Genomic DNA, 21,492 nt, shown 5'->3' on the forward strand with positions numbered 1-21,492 from the left:
TAATGCCTTAGTATGGAGAAAAATAGTTTTACATTTTTCAAAGAAAATGGATTAGTTTTTAACAAAATGCATGTCATGATAGAAAGGTATTTTCTGCAGAAAGAGACTTCAGAAGAAGCTTTTCAGGAAGCTCTAGTAATCAAACATTCCATGAAGAGTGGTTAGTGAAAATGTCAAATGATTGTCATAATCCCCTAATGTTCCTTCTGAATTCTTATACGAATTAAATCTTCAAAACGGATTTGTTTCCTCAGATGTTGAGTTAGTTGAGGTAAACTACATCTGGCTTGCATATTACAGTATCACAGAATGTCTGGGGTTTGAAGGGACCTCTGGAGATATCTGGTCCAATCCCCCTGCCAAGCAGGATCACCCAGAGCACGTTGCGCAAGATGGCATCCAGGCAGGTTTTCAGTATCTCCAGAGAAGGAGACTCCACAACCTCTCTGGGCAACCTGTGCCAGTGCTCTGTCACCCTCACAGTAAAGAAGTGCTTCCTCATATTCAGCTGGAACTTCCTGTGCTTCAGTTTGTGCCTGTTGCCTCTTGTACCGTTGCTGGGCACCACTGGAAAGAGTCTGGCCCCATCCTTCTGACACCCTCCCTTCAGATATTTATACACATTGATGAGATCCCCTCTCAGCCTTCTCCTGTCCATGCTGAACAGGCCCAGCTCTCTCAGCCTCTTCTTGTGTGACAGATGCTCCTGTCCCCTCATCATCTTAGTAGCCCTCCACTGGACTCGCTCCGGTAGATCCATGCCCCTCTTGCACTGGGGAGCCCAGAACTGGACACAATACTCCAGGTGTGGACAGAGGGGGAGGATCACCTCACTCAACCTGCTGGCAACACTCTTCCTAATGCACCCCAGGATACCGTTGGCCTTCTTGGCCACAAGGGCACGCTGCTGGCTCATAGCTCACTCATTGCTGACTCATATTACCTGTAAGCTTATCATTATTTTTTTTTGTCTCTAATAATACTTCAATTTTTGTTTGGTTATAATAAATTTCATGTTTACTTTTTGTCTAAACAAGGGGAGAGAATTCTAGAATTTCTTTTTTAGAGCAAGATTTATTTTTTTTAAAACTTTTTGGCTTGCTTTTCCCATCTTCCTTTCCCTAAAGTTATATGATGGAAGTTACAAGTTTTAGGACTAATTGCTACTACCATAAGTACTGGTGATATCCTTGTAAGGCTGTAAAAATTTGAAGATAAATAATTTTCCTTTTTGTCCTCTGATTCTTGGTGGTGTATTAAGCAGAAATTTTTCCATCCGTCTCTTCTCTGTCATTGGGAAAACTAATATATATGGTAGAAGGTTTTCTTCCATGTACATAACACTTAGACCCTTATGGACAGAGATGAAATCTTTTTACAGAGGCCAGCTCTCCAGAATAAAAATATCTGATAACCAAAGATAAGTGATGTAATATTTTAGAAAGCAGGAGTAGTGGTTTATAAATTTTGAACACATTGCTTGGTGTCAAGTTCTCTCTATATACAGCTGTAATGCAAGTTGGAACATGCGGCTTGCTGGACGGGAATAGCCTTCCTTCTCCTGATACAGTGCTGTGAGAAACTTTTATCTATTTTTATCAATGTATGTCTGACCATAGTCTCCCTCACATGATGGACAAAAATAGTAACAAGCCTACAGACGTAGTTCAGGAAGAAATAGATGACTATGAAAACCTCCTTATTTTTAAACAGAAAAAAAGCAAGCAAGCTAAACAATGTCAGTATACACTGTTGCATACAGCTACACATATATTTCTGCCTAATTCTCTGTGTTAACAATTTAATTTCTGTTACATCCAGACTAGATGGTGTTAGCATTGAAGCTGCTGATCACTCTTCAGCTGGGAGAAAGGTGGCATCTGCAGTGGAGTTATGTGACTGTCCCCCAGGGTATGATGGTACCTCATGTGAGGTGAGTATCATGATGCAGACTAGATCAATTGTGTTAAACTGTGATAATTATGAGCAACCAGTATTGCTGTGTTTATAGAAAGTAATAAGAGAACTGTCCATTCCTGTTATAAATTTGGTATAGCTTGTCTAGTTACCTTTATTTCTAGGTAGTAGTTCATTACATTTGATAATATTTGGAATCTGGAGTTTTACACCTCTGTGGTTATGAAAAGAATATATTTCTCTTAACAAAAGGAGTGCGAACACTATTCGCATTTCAGCAAATTCAGCTGAATCAATTGGACTTCAGCCAATTGATTCTCCTAAAATTAGGAGAATGGCAGTTATGTGTTCTGTGCACAACAAAGTTGGAACAAATTACCTGAGGTAACGCGGTTGAGTTGCCTCATTTTTTTCCCAGGAATTTGGAGTCTTTGAGGATTATGTGTGTGTTCCCATGAGGATTGTTTCCCATTACTTTGGTCCCATTACAGATAATAACATATACACATACTCGGAAAATGCACACTTTCCCACAGATACATTAGCTGGCACACAGTATGTTCATACAAGTACACGTAAGATTAACTAGCTCATATGTGAATAGCTTGGATAATCTTCAAAAGATCTGCCTTTGAGGAAATAGCTTCAAACACCAAGATGCTCTGCTTCACAAAACTACAAACGGTATGCCATTTACACAGGCACTCTAGGCATTTGCTTGTCAACTCTCTTTTTCTTTAAAATCTTCAATGCTTATATGTGATATTTAGGGCCTAGAGTGTAGTTTTATGCCAAATGCATTTGCTTCTTGCTGGGGCTAGATAAACTAATCTAGAAAGAAGACCGGAAGCAATTAATGGATATTCCTAACACTTCCAAAGTGGTACAGACAGGAAAAAAATAAGAGAATATTGCCTACTGTGGCTGAGAAATCAATTTGAAGTCTAACGATTGTCTGTTTAGTTATTTGAGATAATAAGCTGGACACAGTCATTGTGCTTCACACTTTTTTTTGGACTTGTCCGTTTTTCACCTCAGTTAAGACTTAGCTGTGATTTGCAAGAAAACAAATGAAAGGCTCTGTCTGCAGATGTTTCAGTATCTACTTTTGCTGTAGAAGCTGTAGGGCATGGGTAGAATTCCTGACCTCGTGTTGCTGAAATTCTCTGTCTGACATTGTGTTGGACTTGATGATCTTAAGATTTAGTTTTCCAAACTAAATGATTCTATGATTTTGTGATTTCATGCTAAGCCTTCTGTCCAATTCAAAACAGTTCCTAAAATGTAATACATGTTTAAGATCATATACCCAAATAGAAAGAACATATGTAGTTGCAACTTCAGAATCTCTGCGGTGGTGAGTATGGACACTCTTCAGTGCCTGCCCTGACTGCTTGCTATTGCAGACCTATTGAACTAAACAAATTGTATTCCCTACCTCCCTAGGTTGGGTTTCTTCCCAAAAATGAAGACCAAAAAGATGTGATAGACTTTTGCCTAAGCACACTTACTGAATTTCAGAGCACTTTTGAACAGTTCAGAAATGCCATTTGACAAAGCTGTCCTATTTTAGGATAGCAAGACAGTTAAAATTTTTCATTTCCATGCCTTTATTCACTGAATTAATTTCTCGTGAGTCTTTTGTAGCTGAGGTTCAACATATGATATATGTGCAACAGTTATGCTTGATAGATGAAAATGTGGAAATATTTTTGTGTTCTGAGTAGATGGCTTGCTTTTTATAACAAGGACAAGCAAAAAAAAAAAGGCAAAGTTTTAGATTTGCAGGGAAACTAGCAGCTGAGAATATGCAATGATAAAATGAAGATGTGGGATTATTTAGAATACTGTATTTTTTTTCTTCTGAACACTGTTGTCCTTTTCCACCACTTTGGTTGTTCCAGTTTCAGCCTAGCACAGTTTTATTTTTATTGATTTTATGCAGGTTTTCATTTTCATCTTCTCTTCTTAAAATGTAATGTATGTCTTTGTTTCCTGTTATAATATTGTGGTATCTGGCATAGTTGCTGCAGCACTAAAGACAACCATTATTTCCTTATTTTCTTGATATGAATGTTTTGGCACAATCAGTCTTCAAAAAACAACCAATACCGTTTAAAATATGCTGTCTCTTCTGATATTGTTCCATTGCACAATTTTTGAACTCATTTTCTACAAGATTCTGTTCAAATAAATTTGTTATGTTTTTGCTAGTATGTCTGAGAACTGTACATATAATTACATGAGCTTAGGTAAAGCAGATAAAATTTTAAATTTCAAATACTGGTGGAACTCATTTGTGGTATTTACTTTGTTCTACTCCTGTGAATCTTCTGACCTTTACTTGTCAAAATCTTTATGTCTAATTGCTCCTCTCTACTAGATTTATTCCCTTTCTATCAACTCTTTTACTTTCCCTATGGAAGAAATTTTGTTTAACTTGCACCACTATGATGGTCAGAATGGTTAGATGATCAGACAAGTCAGAACTTTCGTGATTTTTAAATGTGACGTCATTTCTTTTCTTAAGATCTCAATCTGTAAACTTTTATTTTAGGTCTGTTTTAAGTTTTTTTGTTGACATTCCATGTCTAAGCCATTTAGAATTAGAGACTTCTGGAGTCCTATCTGGTGCAATATTATGTTTATCTGTGCATGAGATCATTCTTTGCAGAATCACTGAAAAAGATTACGGTAGATTTATAAAGAAACAGGGAGTTGCATCTCATGTCACAGAAGAAAAAAACAGAGCATTTTCTGCTAACCTGTTTTTCTTTTCTGGATTTTATAACTCTGAATTTTAAGTTTTAGAATTTATGTTTTGCTAGGAATGTGACCAAGAATGAAAAAAAAGGGGGGGATGGGGTGGGAACAAAAAGGAAAATGAAAGGAAAATATTCTTTTTAAAAGTCTTTTCAATTAATCTACAAATTACTTACACATTTTGTAGTAATTAGACAAAAATGGATATTGTCTGTATTTTTATAAATGAGAATCTCCTTGTTTCCTCTTGGAGAGAGTGGTGAAGGGGAAGGGATTTTCTTTATTAGCTGATATTTTCAGTATTCTATCACTGCAAAGCTACTTTCTCTAGTATTAACTAGGTGCTTCTGAAGGTCAACACTATATCATGCACTTTTTTCCATTATGCAAAATCCTTGTATCACATGAGTAGTCTTATTGAGGAAAAATAGTTTGCAAAAACTATAAAGCCATTTGTGATATATATAGTAAGGAAGACTGCTACCTGACATCGTATTAGGAAGAAATGGAATAGCTGAATTTTCACTGATAAATCACCATTGTATGATGTCTCCTTTCATATGAAAAAATTATCAATGGATTTGATACTGATTTGAATTTAACATTAAAAAAAATAAAAAATAAAAATAAAGCACACCTTCTTAAAGGGAAATGATTGTACTTTATATTTAAGAAACACAATTTGTAAATAAAAGGGTAGCTTTGTTTTTAGCCTGTGCTTTATTTCAGTGTAGCTTTTTATTAGACTCCAAACAGAAAAGACTAAATGGTGTTTTAATTGCTCTTTGCAGCTGAGCTGCTCAGAAAAGTTTTTTTTGTTGTTTTGGGGTTTTCTTCCCTCCTTCTCTCTCCTTCAATATTTTGCCTTCTGGCTTTTGTTTTCAGTCTGTACCTCTTGCTTTGATGCTGTCATATTTCAGTTCTTCATTCCTCTGCTTTATTTTACCATTTCAGAAGAATAATCAAGTTAAGGTTTCCTCTAATCTCACACCTACAAATAATGCTACGGTCAGTGCAAAGCCACAGCACCAGGAAGAACAGATTTCTAGAGAAATGTTGGTGTTTTTTATTCATTTGACAAGCATGTATTTTTGTGCGCATGTATCAAATACAACTATATTTTACAAAATCCCATTCTTTTCTCCATTCAAACAAGTTGTTTAACTGTTTACCTGGTGTGTTATCTCCCTTGCAGTATTGTTGGCCTCGACACAGGCGTGTGAATGGCACAATTTTTGGTGGAGTCTGTGCACCATGTACATGCTTTGGTCATGCAGAAATGTGTGATGATATCACAGGGGAATGCCTGGTAAGTGTCACTATAAGGGAAACCTAATGAACATGATCAACATAATTTCAGTATGGAAGTGCAATTGAATTAGCCACCTCTGAGACCTGGAATAGTTGAGGAGAAAAAAACAGATCTTAATGTTGAACTGTTGCTGAACTTAAGGATCCCCTTATGCCAAGATATCGTTTCTTCTACAATTAAACAAAATACAGTTTTTTATTTACATAGGATTTGTGTTTTGAAATAGAATCAATAGTATATGGCATGTAGAAAACAACAAATGTGTCCATATTCTTCCATGCAAGAATTTTCTCCCCCTCCTGTCTTCTGCAGTGTTTTACACTACATTTTATAGAATGTAGCAGATAACTTAGTAAATTCTTTTCTAGTATGATATGGAGATATTGTTTATGGCTTCCTTCATCTAAATTCCTAGTAACCGTGAAGAAATACTTAATAAATTATTAAAACATATTTAAAATAATATATAATAAATTATAAAATAATATATTATAAATTATAAAATATATTAAAAATAAATTATAAAAATATATTAAAAATAATAAAATAAAATAATAAAAGTATATGATTTGGGTAAATCAACTTATTTTTCTTATAGGATATGAGATTTTATTAGGAGTTACCTAATAATTCAGCAATTAAATCTGTGATATTATCCACAGCAAATATACCAGTACACCACTATTTCCAGCCCATTCAGTAGCCTTTTGGAATTGGGGAATTATGCTGAACAGACTGTTCTGATTAACTCAAGGGCATTTTAGTTTTACATTGTCTGATATGGCATGAAGCTTGAAACAACACTTCTCATTTCATTAATCTTGCAGAAACACAATTTGAGCTCTTGCCAGTTTAGTGGGATATCATACTCTCATTTCCCCACAGAATTTCAAGCAGACTTGGTATTCTGCATGTTTCTAAATGTTCCCTTTTATTTCCTTAAGAAAAAGCAGCTGGGAAATGTCCAAAATGAAAATTCAGGCTTTTTTCAATGTAATTTGGCATTTAGAATTATTGCTGGTCTTCCTGTTTTCCCCATACAAGATGTTTAATTGCATTGCTGTACAAAACAAGACATCTTTAATGTCTGGATCAGTGAATTCTTCAAATTGCTTTTTCATGAATAGAAGCTAAAAATGATTCTCAATTTAATTATACTGTAAGCCTTAAAGAAGTACCTAGGACAAAAAATGTGTATGACATGACAGTCATGTTTTGATCCTTCACTTATATGCAATGAAAATATTTACCATCACTAGGGTAATAGGGATTTGTGTTTCTTGACAAAGATAGAATTTATTACATTAATGTAATTACTGTAGCCTCCAGCTCTGATGTCTATAACATCAGTGTGGGATAAAATCAGTTAACAGAAAAGAAAGGAGAGGGAGAATCCTGTTTAAGACATATTGTAACTGTTGACTGTTTTGCTTAGTGGTGCATAGTCAGATGGAATTCTGAGGTCGCTTGCTTCTGTGCCTTCAAGTTTTAGCCCTTACACAAGTTCTCTCTCTATTTTTCTCTCTAACACCAGCCCGGATGTGAAAGAAGGCTGTAGAGTTGCATACTGTGGTGCTTTTGCACTTTTCAGCTGCTGTTAACTACTACTGACTGAGATAGCAGAGCTCCCCCTTTCGATGTTTCGAAGAGTGCTGGTGCATTCACAACAGCACTGAGATGGAAGTGGAAAATAACCTGCTGAAAATGTACTTTAATCTATGTGTGTTATCAAGCATTCTGTATTTCTTATGTTCTGCCTGAGCTTATACTAGATCATCCTGTAAAGAATAGGAGCACAGGGAGCTTAAAACTAGTTCTGGGTTTTCTTGCAGCTTACTTTGAAAACACTGTAAATGAAGTTAGATTGGTTAGTATCCATGCAGGCTATTAAATGCTGCTATTCAATTTGGATCATAAGCCTTTTGAAGTGAAAAAGAGAGAAGTCTGAATGCTGAAAAAGAGAAATGTTTCACATCAAAGGCATTCTTTCTATTGAGGTTTACACAGCCTTTTGGCCTCCTTATTATTATTCATGGTGTTTTTCCAGTAATACAACAGACAATTTAGGCACCTAATTTACTGATATGATACTTTTTTACTCTTCCTTAGCTTTGAAATGTAGTTGAAAAGCAGCTGAAATATGTTTTTGACTCATGATAAAAGCTCAAATCATCTGCTTCGACATAGGTCTGTATAAAAAGCTTATTTTAATGCCTATCTTGCAGTAACCTGCAAAGCCCTTTGATCCCCACAGCAGCCATATAGAGAGATGCATGATATATCATTCTCGTTACCATTGTGATAATACATAACTGCTTTGGTACATAGGGCAAGTTCTAGCATACAGAAATACTCTTTTGTAATTTTACATGCACAAATTTATGGCAGCTATAGGAGGCTGGTTAAATCTAATCCTTGTGAACAGCAAAAACATTTCAACATTTCATTCATGGCAACATGTTACTTTCCCACTAGTAAGCCCAGAAAAAACTGATCTTTCCTCCCCTTAAAGAGGTGCTGAAATTGCTAAGAGGGCAGTCCCAGTTGCATCCATTTTGTATTTTCTTTCTTTGTGTATAAACAGCATGTAGCATGTAGATGGAGGCCCGTGTCAGAGGTATTTGACATGTTGCGCTTTTGACAGTTTTCATCACAGGAGCGACATTTTCATTTACACAGTAACATAATGATGGATCCTCAGCTAAATGCAGTACAGGCTATACCACAGGTGAAAATATAAAGCCTGTGCATTGCTCTTGATTGCATTTGTAACAACAGAAAAGGGAATTGGTCATGAAATCTAGACATCACAGTGGCTTGAAAATGCTAGAAGAACACGTTCATGCTCTCAAAGAGAGACTAAAATTTTCTGGTCTACATGACTAGGAAATATACCAAAATAGGCACATAGGCATATGTTTTCATTTTCTTTAACTAGTATCTTCCCTGATATCCATGATAGATATAACCTGAGATAGGGCAGCAACATGCCAAAGCCCTGTGTTGGACTCTGTCATACTCATTGATTAAAGTTCTAATTTTATCACTAGCCTTCTATTCAGAATGTTTCTCTCTATATTCATACTTTCATATGCAGACCCAGGTAAGCAGAGGAGGTTTTCAGTGAATGTAGGGTTCCCTGACACTGGGTGCACAGATGTCCACTTGGTTTCTTCCAAACTGGGAGAGCCAGCTCAATAGGAAGTGGTGAAAAATGCACTCCAGGACACCAGTAATAAAATCTTTAGGCAAGAAGGTCTGATCCATGCATAAGTTTTTTAAAGAAAATAAAATTCACAGTCTGGTTTATTCTAAGTTTGTCTAAGTGAAGTTTGTTGGTATTTGGATATGAAATAGGTCCAGAAAAATTATGCATTCAAAGTAATTTGAGATCTAGTCACTGTAATTTGATGACATAAACATATGAGAATAAACTAGTTCTTGGTCATAAAAATCTAAGGGTCTATAGAACAGAGCATTGATTTTACCAAAACCAATGAATCAATGTGTTAGAACCAACTGTATTTCTAAGGGAACATGTATATAATGTACTGGGCAAGTTAAGGACAGTTGATCATAATCTTCTTTACAGCCAGTCTCATGACACACAGAAAAATATGAATGTTCATACAAACATGAAATTAAGACTTCACAGGCTTAAGCACCTTTTAAGGAAATAATCTCAGTGTAATTAGATATTACTCAAACTGGATCATGCTTAAAACCACGGCTGTATATTTTGCATGTTTCAAATTGAGATTCAACCAATTGATATCAAGAAAACAAATTTTTCATGAGTATTGATAATGTCTTCAGAAGGGCTAATAATTCAACTATTTCAGTACTTAAAGTGATCTAGAAATTTGGCAAATGAACATAAAATTTAATGCATCACTGAAAGGAACAGGCAAAGTATGCCACATCCATGTACTATATAATTCTTGTTCTTTGTCCAGTAAAATTGAGACTGGCTCAGGCAGAAAAGTAGGACCACACAAGATTGTTATTTCTCAGCCCAACTCTAACATATACACAGTACAACATATGCGCAGATTTTGGCACTATATGAGTGTTTTGTTCCTTTTTTATATTTTTTTTAATTTAGAGTTACAGTTAAGAAATAAGTAGATATAGAGAACTGGATTAAGGAGAATTAGTACATGGAAATGTACTAGAGTTATATTTTTAGAAAATTATTCAAAGAGAAGGTCAGCTCTTTGCAATGTGAATTGTTTTCTCAGAAAATGGGTTTTTGTTGTGTGTTTGTGTATTTTTTTTTAACTTAAAAAAGAAGCAGCTGCAAATACCAATCTGTAAGCTTTAAAATAGCATGTTAGCTCCCCTCACTTTAATAGCATCTTTGACATAAATGTTTTTCAAGAATATGAACTGCATAAAGATATTTCTGAGGGCATTTAAATCTAAACTTAACACAAAAGAAGAATCCATTATTTTTCAGGAAAAGTACAAATAATTTGACATAATGCTTTAAAAAAGTTGAATTGTAAAGGATTTTTCTTTTGTAACATTGAAATTATTTTTGTCACATCTTTTAAAAGCGTACCTTAATGTTCCTAGTTCCTTTTTAAGTATGGCCTGTAGATTCTTTTTGAATATTCGCACTTGAAGTAACAATCAAGTAGACTTAAATGACCTAATGAAGTAGAATTTAGCCCAGCTGAAGGTACTAAAGCCATAATTTTGTTTGACTAGGGGGTCTCAATAGTTGGTATTAACAGACAATCTACCAAATATGTGAAAATTTAATATGGTGACTAATGCTTTCATTTCAAAGATATGTTGATTGTATACACACAAGCAATAAGAATGCACCCTTTAGAAGTAAACAGCATTTCTGGAGACAGATACTTCTGACTCCAGTGTGCTTATGACTGAAAATGGTATTGGGCTTATTCAGCTGCTCAAATGTATGGCACCAGCTCTGCAGAGCACAATGCAAAGAACTTCATTGTAATCCTGGAAAATCCGGCAGAAAGAATAAATAAATAAATAAACCAGTGTTCCTTAGGGCAGTGCCATTATTTATCCTTTATTGAGGATATGTTATGTATTTCAGGTGGTAATGCTGTTAAATGTCAATCAGTACCATATACATGACTTACTGTAAACTATAAAAACATTTTGAAGAGTACTTTAAAATTGCTTTAATAAGATCATGAGTTTGGAAATATTTACATGTTAACAAAAGTCAAGAATGCTAAAGGAGCATCTTAGGGAAATATTTAGGGTGAAACAGAAATTCTACAATTGATCTGGAGCCTTAAGCATTATCTAAATCAGGTCAGAACATTCCCCATTAAATAAAAATCTATCTCATGGCTTTCATGTTGGCCTTTTTGAGTTGTCACGTGCCTTTTCAATCTATACCCAAGCACATCAAGATGTAATTTAACAGTCAAAAACGTTTCTGCTTCTTTCTGTTTTCATGCTTCGTAAGGGCTGCACTTGGCCATCTTGTAGCAAATAACATTCAAAGTAATAATCCAGTGTGCTAAAATGTGGAGAGAAGAAAAAAAAAAAAAAACCTAAGCCAGAGAACTAATTTACTGAGCCTGTGATGTGTTCTGCCAAATTATTTAGGATTTTTAATCCTATGTGGTGAAGAAGAATAGTAGAAGGGATAATTTTTCTTTAAAATTTACGAAGCAGCTGTTGTTAGAAGTCAGCATGGGAAGCCTATTCTCAGAGGACCACTTCCCATTCTGCCAAAAAAAAAAAAATCATTTAATGATGATCATGATCACGTCAAAGGCTATATACAGAAATAGAGACCTACTGCTGCCACTTTTAGGCATTGGATGTTTCATATCTCTCTCAAACTGTCTTGTATTATGAAGGCCAATCACATGCAGGAAAAGCTACTGATGAGTAAGGCCCTATATACAGTATACTTGTCCTTGTTTCTACCATAAAATAGAGTCTGGACTGTTTGCTAGCAAACAAGTATTAATTAAACAGTTAAGGCTTTACTACTCTTCACATTTAGAATATTTAGTATGCTACTCAAATATATTTAATATGCTGCTAGCCATATACCTTTTAAAATGAGTTAATGCACTTAAATGTGAAACATAATAATCTATTTTTTATAAAGCATATCGTCTAAGCTGTAATTCTGAGATCAGCATCTGAAAACTGTTTGTCAAAAAAAATTAGGCTGTTGCAAGACTGCAATACTGAACCTGTTTTGTGATTCTCTAAATGCTGCTTTTATTTAAGCAAGCTAAAACAATACTTGGCAGTTGCATGTTGGAACATTTCTTTATGTTTTACAGAAAACTTATCTAAGAGAGCATAAATACCTAATGTGTGTAAAGCACTAATTGTTATAGCTAGTCTCTAGAACTGGTTCTCAACTAACAACAGAAAATCAGAATGTACCTTGCAGATTTCTTACAATCGAGTTGAGAAGATAGGTTAGATAAATGACCTTCAAGGTCTTTGTCTAATTGTGAATGTTCTCTAATTGTGAATTTGTACTTTTCATCTTCTATTCAGGACTGCAAACACAACACAGGTGGTTCGTATTGTGATAGATGTCTTCCTGGTTTCTATGGTGATCCTACTAAAGGGACAGCTGAAGACTGTCAGCTGTGTGCTTGCCCACTAAATATACCCTCTAACAAGTAAGATATATATTTATCATATATTACACTATTTCACTTACTAAATTGTATACATTTTAAATTTATACTATTTTATGTACATTACAGGTTGTTTGTGTTTTGACCAAAAAATATATTCTGCAATATAAGCTTTTATTCTCATTTTACAATTGTATAGAGTGTTCAGTTTTGCTTGGAGGCAAAGAATGAGACTAAAGTTAGACAAGAGCAGGCTAGGAAGAACAATCTAAAATTCTGGATAACTGCCTTTTCCTTTGAATGAAAAATGAGTGTTTGATTTTCTGTCCTCCTTTACAAAGTATTTTTTTCTAGTTTTAAAGTTAAATTTGCAGATTTGATATAAGATTTCTTTTTTTTTACATAATTGATTTAAAAATCACTTTGTGTTTATCAGATAAGACTGTTATTTTTTCTGCTTATAATTTTTCTTTTCTTCTAGTCAACATTCAGTGATAATGTTGACTGATAAAGCCAATCACATCCTAGGCTGCATCAAAGTGTGGTTGATGGAGGTGATTCTTCCCCTCTGCTCTGCTCTTGAGAGTCCCCACCTGGAATACTGTATTCAGCTCTGGGTCCCCCAGCACAAGAAAGACATGGAAGTATTAGAACAAGTCCAGAGGAAGGCTACAAGGTGATCAAAGGGCTAGAGGACCTCTCCTGTGAAGACAGGCTGAGGGAGTTGGGGTTGTTCAGCCTAGAGAACAGAAAGCTACAGGGAGACCTCATAGCAGCCTTCCAGTGCCTAAAGGGGGGGGCCTACCGGAAAGCTGGGGAGGGGCTCTTTGTCAGGGAGTGTAGGGATAGGACAAGGAGTAATGATTTCAAACTTAAAGAGAGTAGGTTTAGATGGGATATAAGGAATAAATTCTTCACTGTGAGAGTGGTGAGGCACTGGCACAGTTTGCCCGGAGAAGCTGTGGATGCCCCATCCCTGGAAGCATTCAAGGCCAGGCTGGATGGGGCTTTGAGCAACCTGGTCTGGTGGGAGGTGTCCCTGCCCACGGCAGGGGGGTTGGAAATGGACGGTCTTTAAGGTCCCTTCCAACTCAAACCGTTCTGTGGTTCTGTTATAATGTTGATTCATTTGTAGCCTGGATTCAGCCTTAGATTTTGGTAGTCACAATATTTTCTCAACTTATCTGAGAATAATCACTATAGATTTGTTTTATTAAGTAAAAATAATAGTGAAATATGAATCAAAACTCTAAGAAGAAATTTCCTTCATTACAAAAATTTGTGCTTCTTACTGCTTATAGTTTTGTGAGAAATATCATACCAAGTGTCTTGAATGTTTTTAAACTAGTTTTGTCCCACTCAGTATCTGGAAAATAACAATATCAAAATCATTTGATGCAGTGTAATTAAGGAAAACTGTTCTGGATCTTCTCTGGCTTTTCTTTTCTTTTCCATTACACAAAAATTTGAAATTATGTGTGGCCATTTGATTTAGGCCATTTGGTTTTATGCCATCTAGCATGGCTTTATGGTATCCAGCCCTGGTGCAAGTAGAATATAACCAGACTACACAGAAGAGCTGGAACACTTCATATAATTCCACAGGAAGATCAGGAACTGTTAAGTATGCTTCTGACATGTTTGAAATTGTAACACTTGCTAAGTGCCAACTGTAAATTGGTTGTGGCTTCCTTTTGAAAAAAAAATAGTAATAATAATCATTTTTAGTCCACATGTGTTTCAGAAGGATTGTATGATTGTGCTGAAAGATAATAGTCTATGCACAGAGGCTGCCCCACCCCAAGCACTTCACAAACACTTTAAAAGTTTAAGTGGTCATAAGAGCTGATGTATCCACCTGATCACTTTTTTTTTTCTTCCCTTCAGCCCTGCATCTTTTATTTCACCCTATGCTTCACCCTATACTTCTGAGACAGAAGTCAGATTCTGCCAGTGAAACCCAGTGTTTCAGAGCTTTTCTTAAAGTTTACAGGAAAAAATGTGTGGCTACCACACCCCACAGAGACAGGGCTCTGTGAGATGCAAGTAAAGAAGAGAGCATCATCTGAATGGCAGCATGCCAGCCAGAGGCACAGCTGAACCAATTTTTAATCTTCAGTAGCTCGGGCTAACTCTATTGCATACAATTGCATTGTGTCATGTTAAAATTTTACTGATCAGGGAAGGAATAATCTGACCACTTATGGGCAGGAGTTTTAGGGGTGTGTAAGATGGGATCCCTACAGCTGGTTTTATTAGATCTTCTTCGGTTTATGTCTGTTGCTCAGGCATGGCTCCTCTGACGTCCTCGTTGCTTTCACATTTTAGAATTTCCTTGCATAGTTAGTTAATTCTCTCCCTATTGTTTGATAATGCTGTACTGAAAAAGCAGGAGAAACAATATCACATTTATATCTTGTACAGATGTGCAACAAATCAAGTCAAATAGATTGAATTCAGGTTTTTATTGGTAAAATGCCTGGAGACCTCTGTTATGTATTCATCAGAGTTGTCTGCTTTCTTTTCCTTTTTGAAACTGAACTAGAGAGTTCCCTCTTTAATATTTAGATTTCTTGAAAAGCACAGGTACAAAACAAACAGTATATAAATGTTCTTGAACTGTGAAACTGTGGGATTCCTGAACTCTGCAGAGTTTAGCCCTGTATTAGAACTGTACAATAGCTTCATATTTCTAAGATGGATACAGTGGCTTCTTATTTCTGGAATGGACAACAGCAAATCTGTGAACAACATCCACAGGCTTTGTAGAACTCTTACTATAAAGCTTAAGCAATTGTGACTTTACAGTTATAGAATTTGCTTTTTTTTTTCCTCCTCATAAACAAATTTATTAAATACTTAAAATGTTCTCTGAAGACTGTTAAAATAGTCCTTTTTCCACCTTACTGTTATAAGGCAGCGTGCTTGGTGTGCTAGGAATAATATAAGTAAACAACACAAATTATTTCACATGAAAAATCAATAAATTTCCACCAAGCTCATATCACTGTGCAGATATAGTATATGTCATGCTATTTCTTAACAACCTATCAAGTTATTAATTTCTGTATTAAATACTTACAAATTTATATCTGCCCATAGATTCTAACTCATGTGTTATTTAATTCCTAACATGGAATGACAGGGCATCTGTAGAACTTTATACTTAACAATAGACATCTGGTGCACAGAGAATATTGTCTGTAAAATGAACCTCTGACATATATAAATAAGCTAGTGCTGTCTTTTATAACAATATCTTATACCTTCATGAAGTTTGTAGTGGTTCCATTCACTTTATTCACAGCACCTATCAGTGTCTTTTTCTCTGCAGTGCTACCACATAAGGTGGAGGAGAACTGTTCTATCCATTTTACAAATGTGGTGGTGATTGTGTTGTTCTATAGTTTACTTAAGCTGATTTAACTGCTGCTTATTCCCTCTCTTGTTTTCTAATGGCAGCAGGTTCCATATATACAATCACTGAAGCCAATCATGAAACTGCATTCAAAAGTATAGCAGTGATAAGTGGCTTGCCATATATCAGAAAGCAACTCTGGGCAAAATCAGGAAACTAAAATTAAATTTTCTAAGCTTGTTTTCTAGATCCTGGGCTATATTTTCTTCTTTTCGCATATATCTTCATGTCTGTACTTATATGATGCAAGTGAGAACAATATCCATATTATAATTGGCGTATTTAATGCACACTTGATTTCTTCTCCCTTCTCATTAATTCATCGCTCTTACAAACTGTTCTAACATTTCCAATTTTTATGGCGTTTCAAATAATGTGATTTTTTTCATAGAAATTATTGGGCATACTACTATATAATTCTTCCTACCAAATATAGGTATCTGGGATAATTACTATTTTTTTTGAAGTGGCTATAAATTTAATATGTGTAATGAAGACCCTGACAGGAATGTTATATCACTGGAAATGGGAGATAGAATATATCTCACTCAGCCCAGGAAGGGAATGAGTAAAATTGTGGTGTGTGAACTAGGAAATTCGGTTGCTCTCAGAATGTTAATATTTCATTGGAGAATTAACTAAATATCACTAACATAATTGTTCCAAAAAGGTGGTTACTATAACATAAATGTAAGCCTTTAGGAAGCTGTCTCCCAACATAGACCCATCATATATATACACCCATGCTGCCTATTAACACCTGTCCTGTGTCCTAACTGGTATTCCTATTGTTACTTTAGGTAAAACTATGAAAAGAGCAATGATGAATCAAGAGGGACTAAGATTTTTTTGAAACTTGTTTTAACAGAAAAATACACACTGCTTGTTTATTACTAGTGAGTAATGAGTATTTATTAGTAGGAAGTAATGAGATTCTAAATCAGGAAGATAAATTCTCCTTTTTTCACCTTGCTATCACGTATTTTCTCTATAGTATGCGAATGGGAATTTCTCAGTATATTAATGTTTAGTGTTCAGATGTGGATTGACAATAGGAACATAACCCTTAAAATGCGGAAATTCTGGTATTAATCATCATTGCTTAGTGATAATAAGTACTTAGTTATTATTATCTATGCCATTTATGTAGTTGATTTCAGAGCTCTCAATGGATCTGCAGAACAGCCAGTCTTGTGCAAAGCTATAATGAGCTGTGATACCATCTCCATGAAATTTTCCCATGTAGTTCTTATGAAAGAGCAAGGTTGGGACTGGCAAGCAGGGTCCTATTTGAAAAGTCAGGTGCTGCTGATTAAATTAATGGATAATGTCTACCTTGGTTTAAAATTGCTTTCATTTCTATATAAAAATAGAATGAACACTTATTATTTTTTCAATTGGCTCTTCAGACATTCCTGAATCTGTTCTTAATTGAAAATAACACAAATATAACCCATATGGGAAAGAGGATAATCCCAATACCTTACTATGTTTACTGGACGTGACCTGCCCACATTTTTCTTATTGATTTCTTATCTCTATGGGATAGCTTGCCTTATGAGAGATTGGGGTATTTATAAATGGAACTATTCTATAATAGAAGCAGAAGAAAGTGTAACTGAGGTCAGATCATAGGATGGATGACTCCTGAGTAGCAGAATCCAGTCACCAGCAGGTAATCACGTTACATGATCCTAATTAAGCTCTTCTGGCCTCCCCATGTCTATTATTTTCCAGAATCTTTCATTGTATATCCTGATTTAAATTATTCAGGGTCAGATGATGTCTATTCGTTAGTATTGTAGCATGATCTTTTACCCTGAATATAACTTCTTACTGATGTCTTTGTTAGAGCAATTATATTCCTTCCCGATTACTATTTTCCTAGGTTACAAAAGATAATTTTAGTGTTTTCTTTTCAGATAGGTGCTTTGTTTTCCTCTTCTGAATAGTCACTCCACTACGCACCTGCTCCCTTTCTTTTCTTTTTCTATTTGGTTGACCAGAATTGATTGCCATTATTTAAATGAAGCCCTGTAAAGGTGCTCATATTTGTCTGTCTTTAATGATAACTTCAGAATGATAGAAGAGCAGGTTGCCTCTTCTGTGCAGTGTCTTTTGAAGTGTCAGGAGGTTTCCTCACAGAACTGTGTTAAGGGAAAAGGATTGTAGAAAGCAAAATGCTAAAAAGCAAAGGAGCACAGTTTGGAGTTAAACAAGGTCACAGAGAGGCGGTGCTTGCAAATGCCTATGTTATCCCTATTTATAAAATAATAATAATAATTTAAATATATATTATATATAAATAAGTAGAGCACAGCAAAGAGGAAAAGCTCTCTACTCTGCAGGATATTTGTAAGCTTCAGTGTGCTGGTCTGGCCTGGTGCATCAGGTCATTGGCACTGGATTTACTCAGACGAACTCGCTGGGAAGCTGTGCCAGATATTTCCCTTTTTGCTCCTCCCCTTTCTTGTTCACTGGGTTCCTTTCCCAGTCCCTTATACACAAAGTTAACTGAGCTTTCAAATCAGTTGTCCTTCAGAAAGATTTATTTCGGGCATAGATTGTTTTGCCAGGCCCTCAGGGGCACAAACAAACAGCTGTACATTCCTGCCTTTTTAATGGTATCCAGACCACTCGGTGGCAGGCTCAAGTCCCATAATAACAGGCTATTGGGATGCTGCCATCCGTTACTCTATATTCAGTGTTGCAGAAATAGCAGAGTCATTCCAAATTTTATTTGCTGGAGTCAAACTTAAGCCCCATGTACTAGACCGGAATCACTTTTCCTGGGCACTGTTTTGCAAATTAACGATCTCTGAAGTGGTACGAGAACTATGCTGCTGACAATCTTTTCTTTATGTTTCTTCCTTGTCCCTCTTCTTGCCCAATATCAACAATACAGCTTTAGCCCGACATGCCATTTTGACCGAAGCCATGGATTAATATGCGATGAGTGCCCAGTTGGGTACATGGGACCACGCTGTGAAAGGTAAGTAAGCATGATGCTTTGAGTTGTAAGAGATCTGAAACAAAAGTGTTTATTACATGGAACAGTTGCTTTCTTTTTGCTACCTCCCCTTCTTGTCCCCATTCCTGTCTTCTGAATCTCACTGAAGTAATTCCTGTTCATCTTCCTCTGACATAGCATCCATGTATTTACATGCTTCTATAGTTTTTATCCTTGTTTCCATCCTTTCCATGAAAAAAGTGCTTTTTTTATTGCTTTATGGTAAAGTGCAAAGCTTCAAAGAAGCATTTGCTGAGAAGTATGAATCCTTTTCTAAAATTATTCTTCTAGCTGTTCTGTAAGCCTTTTGAGATTTTTATAATTATTTTGTCTCTTTTTGTCATTTGAATGATTAGAGTGTGGTGAATCAAGTATTCAATAAATTATTGTTGCCTCTTTTTGAAAAGTTAATATGCAACCAAAATACAATCCTGGTAATAAGTTATTTGTTGGTTTTAATTATTTATAAAAGAATATTTTACTTTTTTGTTGCTTTGGTTTCCTGTTGCAGCCTTTATTTAGCAAATGCAACAAGTTAGGTGTTAGGGACAACAAAGGACCTCTTTTTGTCAAATGCATAGAAAAGCTCAATATATATTTCATACACTTTCTTATTACCTATACAAAAAGGCAAATTAAAAATATATATATATACATTCACGTGTAGTCTTCCTTTGGCTATGACAGGTCTGAGTGACATGTTAGTAGTGAGAGAGAAAGTTCTCTCCCTTGATAGCCCCATCTTCCTTCTTGTATCCTGTTATTCTGAAAGAATCACACACAGAATTTAAGTGAAACAGCAGAGTGGAAGTGCTAATGCTAAGCTCCTGGGAACCCCCTTCCACAAGGAGGTGAGACTACATAGGCAAGAGATATTGTCACTGTCTGCATGCCCTTCCCTCCCTTCAGATTCCATGTGGATAGAACAGCTTTAAAGAGCAGTTAGCATGCCAGGGGACCTCTGATAGTTGTTTGGAGGTCGTGATGAATCAGCACTGGCTTTGGCTCTGTGATCCTAGTCCCTTGTGACTCTGCGAATGACACCTTCTTAAGAGGGACTGGGGGAGCCAGATAACTGTCTAGCACCTGGCTAGATAGTTGTAGGGCATGAAAACACGGCATTTCTGTATCTTAGTGGTCTTCTGTCATTTGGCACTTCCACAAGCTGCTTGCATCATTTTCCAACATAAACCCTAGAAAGGTAAGGCCTCCAAATGAAGACTTACAGTACTCAGGCTGAGATGGGGAAAAGTAGGAATGAACCAAAAGAAAGAGCCAACCAGGAAAGCAGAAACCTGGTCGTATGCTGTGAATCACCCTCTAGTCCTGTCTTTCCAAATTACATTTACAACTACTTCCTTTTAAATCCCCTATTGTGCTATATCTGTCCTAAAGTGAGAGTGCAGGCTGTCACCTGTTTCCACCCATCATCACTGAGTCTGCTCCTGCTGAGTACTATTTCTGCCTGTCTTTTCCCATCTGTCTTGGAAGTCATCACCCTTCTTTCAGCTAGTGGGCTGTGAAGTTAATGACGGCAGGAATAAATCACATCAAGAGCACTTTGGTGGCAGTTTGTCAATGCAGGGTCATTGACAGCTTCCATTAGCAACAAGTGCTATTTTTGAGTGGAGCACAGGCTGTAGATGCAATAGGAGAAAATCTGAATAAGTGGCAGGCTTCGATTTTTAGCCTGATTTCCTAAGGAAATGAAGCTAGTGTGATCTTTTTGTGCATGTCTGTCTGGTTGCCCACAGAAACATTTGAACTTGTAGGTCAATTTCAATCAAATTTGACAGAAGGGTAGGAGGTCTCAATGATAATAAATGTTCCTGAAAGTTTTGTGAGAAGAAGTGGCTGAATAGAGGTTAATAAATCAGGACATGTCATAGCTAAGGGAGAGAAAGAATACTGTGTGAACTCACACCTGATTAAACAGGAGAGAGAGGAAGAGTATTAAATGTCCTGCTCATAAGAAAACTTTCACAGGGCAAGGAAAAAGCACTGCTGTAGCCTGAGGGATTGCTCACTGCTGAACAGCAACATCCTGCTGCAAATAATCAGACCTTACTCTTGTAACCACAGGATATAAATACATTGGAAATTAAGCCATTAATTCCAATGCTCGCAGAACTATTTGCTTTCAGTTGTAACAAGTTGCTTGGAAATGCCCACTGCTGTCAATAATAAAGAACAGAAGAAAGCATGCTGCCTTTTGCTATTAATAGTGATTGTATAATTGCTAAAAGTGTTTACATGGAATTCTCGTTCATTTTAGCAACTGCAAAGTGACAACTGATCTGAGCCACATGATTCTTTAACTGGACAGTCCTAAATTATCATGAAGTGCAAAGTGTCATATAAGTGAATATATGCATTACTATACTTACTTTGCTTCCAAAATCATCCTTCACTCCTTAGGGAGATAAGATTTTATTATTATTCTTTTAACACTTGAGTTGTAAAATGT

General features: G+C 36.0%; 1 protein-coding gene across 1 annotated transcript in view; it reads left to right on the forward strand.

Moving 5' to 3' along the window:
• LAMA2 (laminin subunit alpha 2) overlaps positions 1 to 21,492 on the forward strand; it is a 380,546-nt gene that overhangs the window by 211,233 nt on the left and 147,821 nt on the right. The window contains exons 15-18 of the mRNA XM_050709562.1: positions 1,822 to 1,933; positions 5,876 to 5,989; positions 12,512 to 12,639; positions 18,921 to 19,007. Coding sequence (XP_050565519.1) covers positions 1,822 to 1,933; positions 5,876 to 5,989; positions 12,512 to 12,639; positions 18,921 to 19,007 — 441 coding nt within the window. The remainder of the gene's footprint in view (positions 1 to 1,821; positions 1,934 to 5,875; positions 5,990 to 12,511; positions 12,640 to 18,920; positions 19,008 to 21,492) is intronic.

Source organism: Cygnus atratus, chromosome 3 (genome assembly GCF_013377495.2).
Source record: "Cygnus atratus isolate AKBS03 ecotype Queensland, Australia chromosome 3, CAtr_DNAZoo_HiC_assembly, whole genome shotgun sequence".
NCBI classification, from domain to species: domain Eukaryota; kingdom Metazoa; phylum Chordata; class Aves; order Anseriformes; family Anatidae; genus Cygnus; species Cygnus atratus.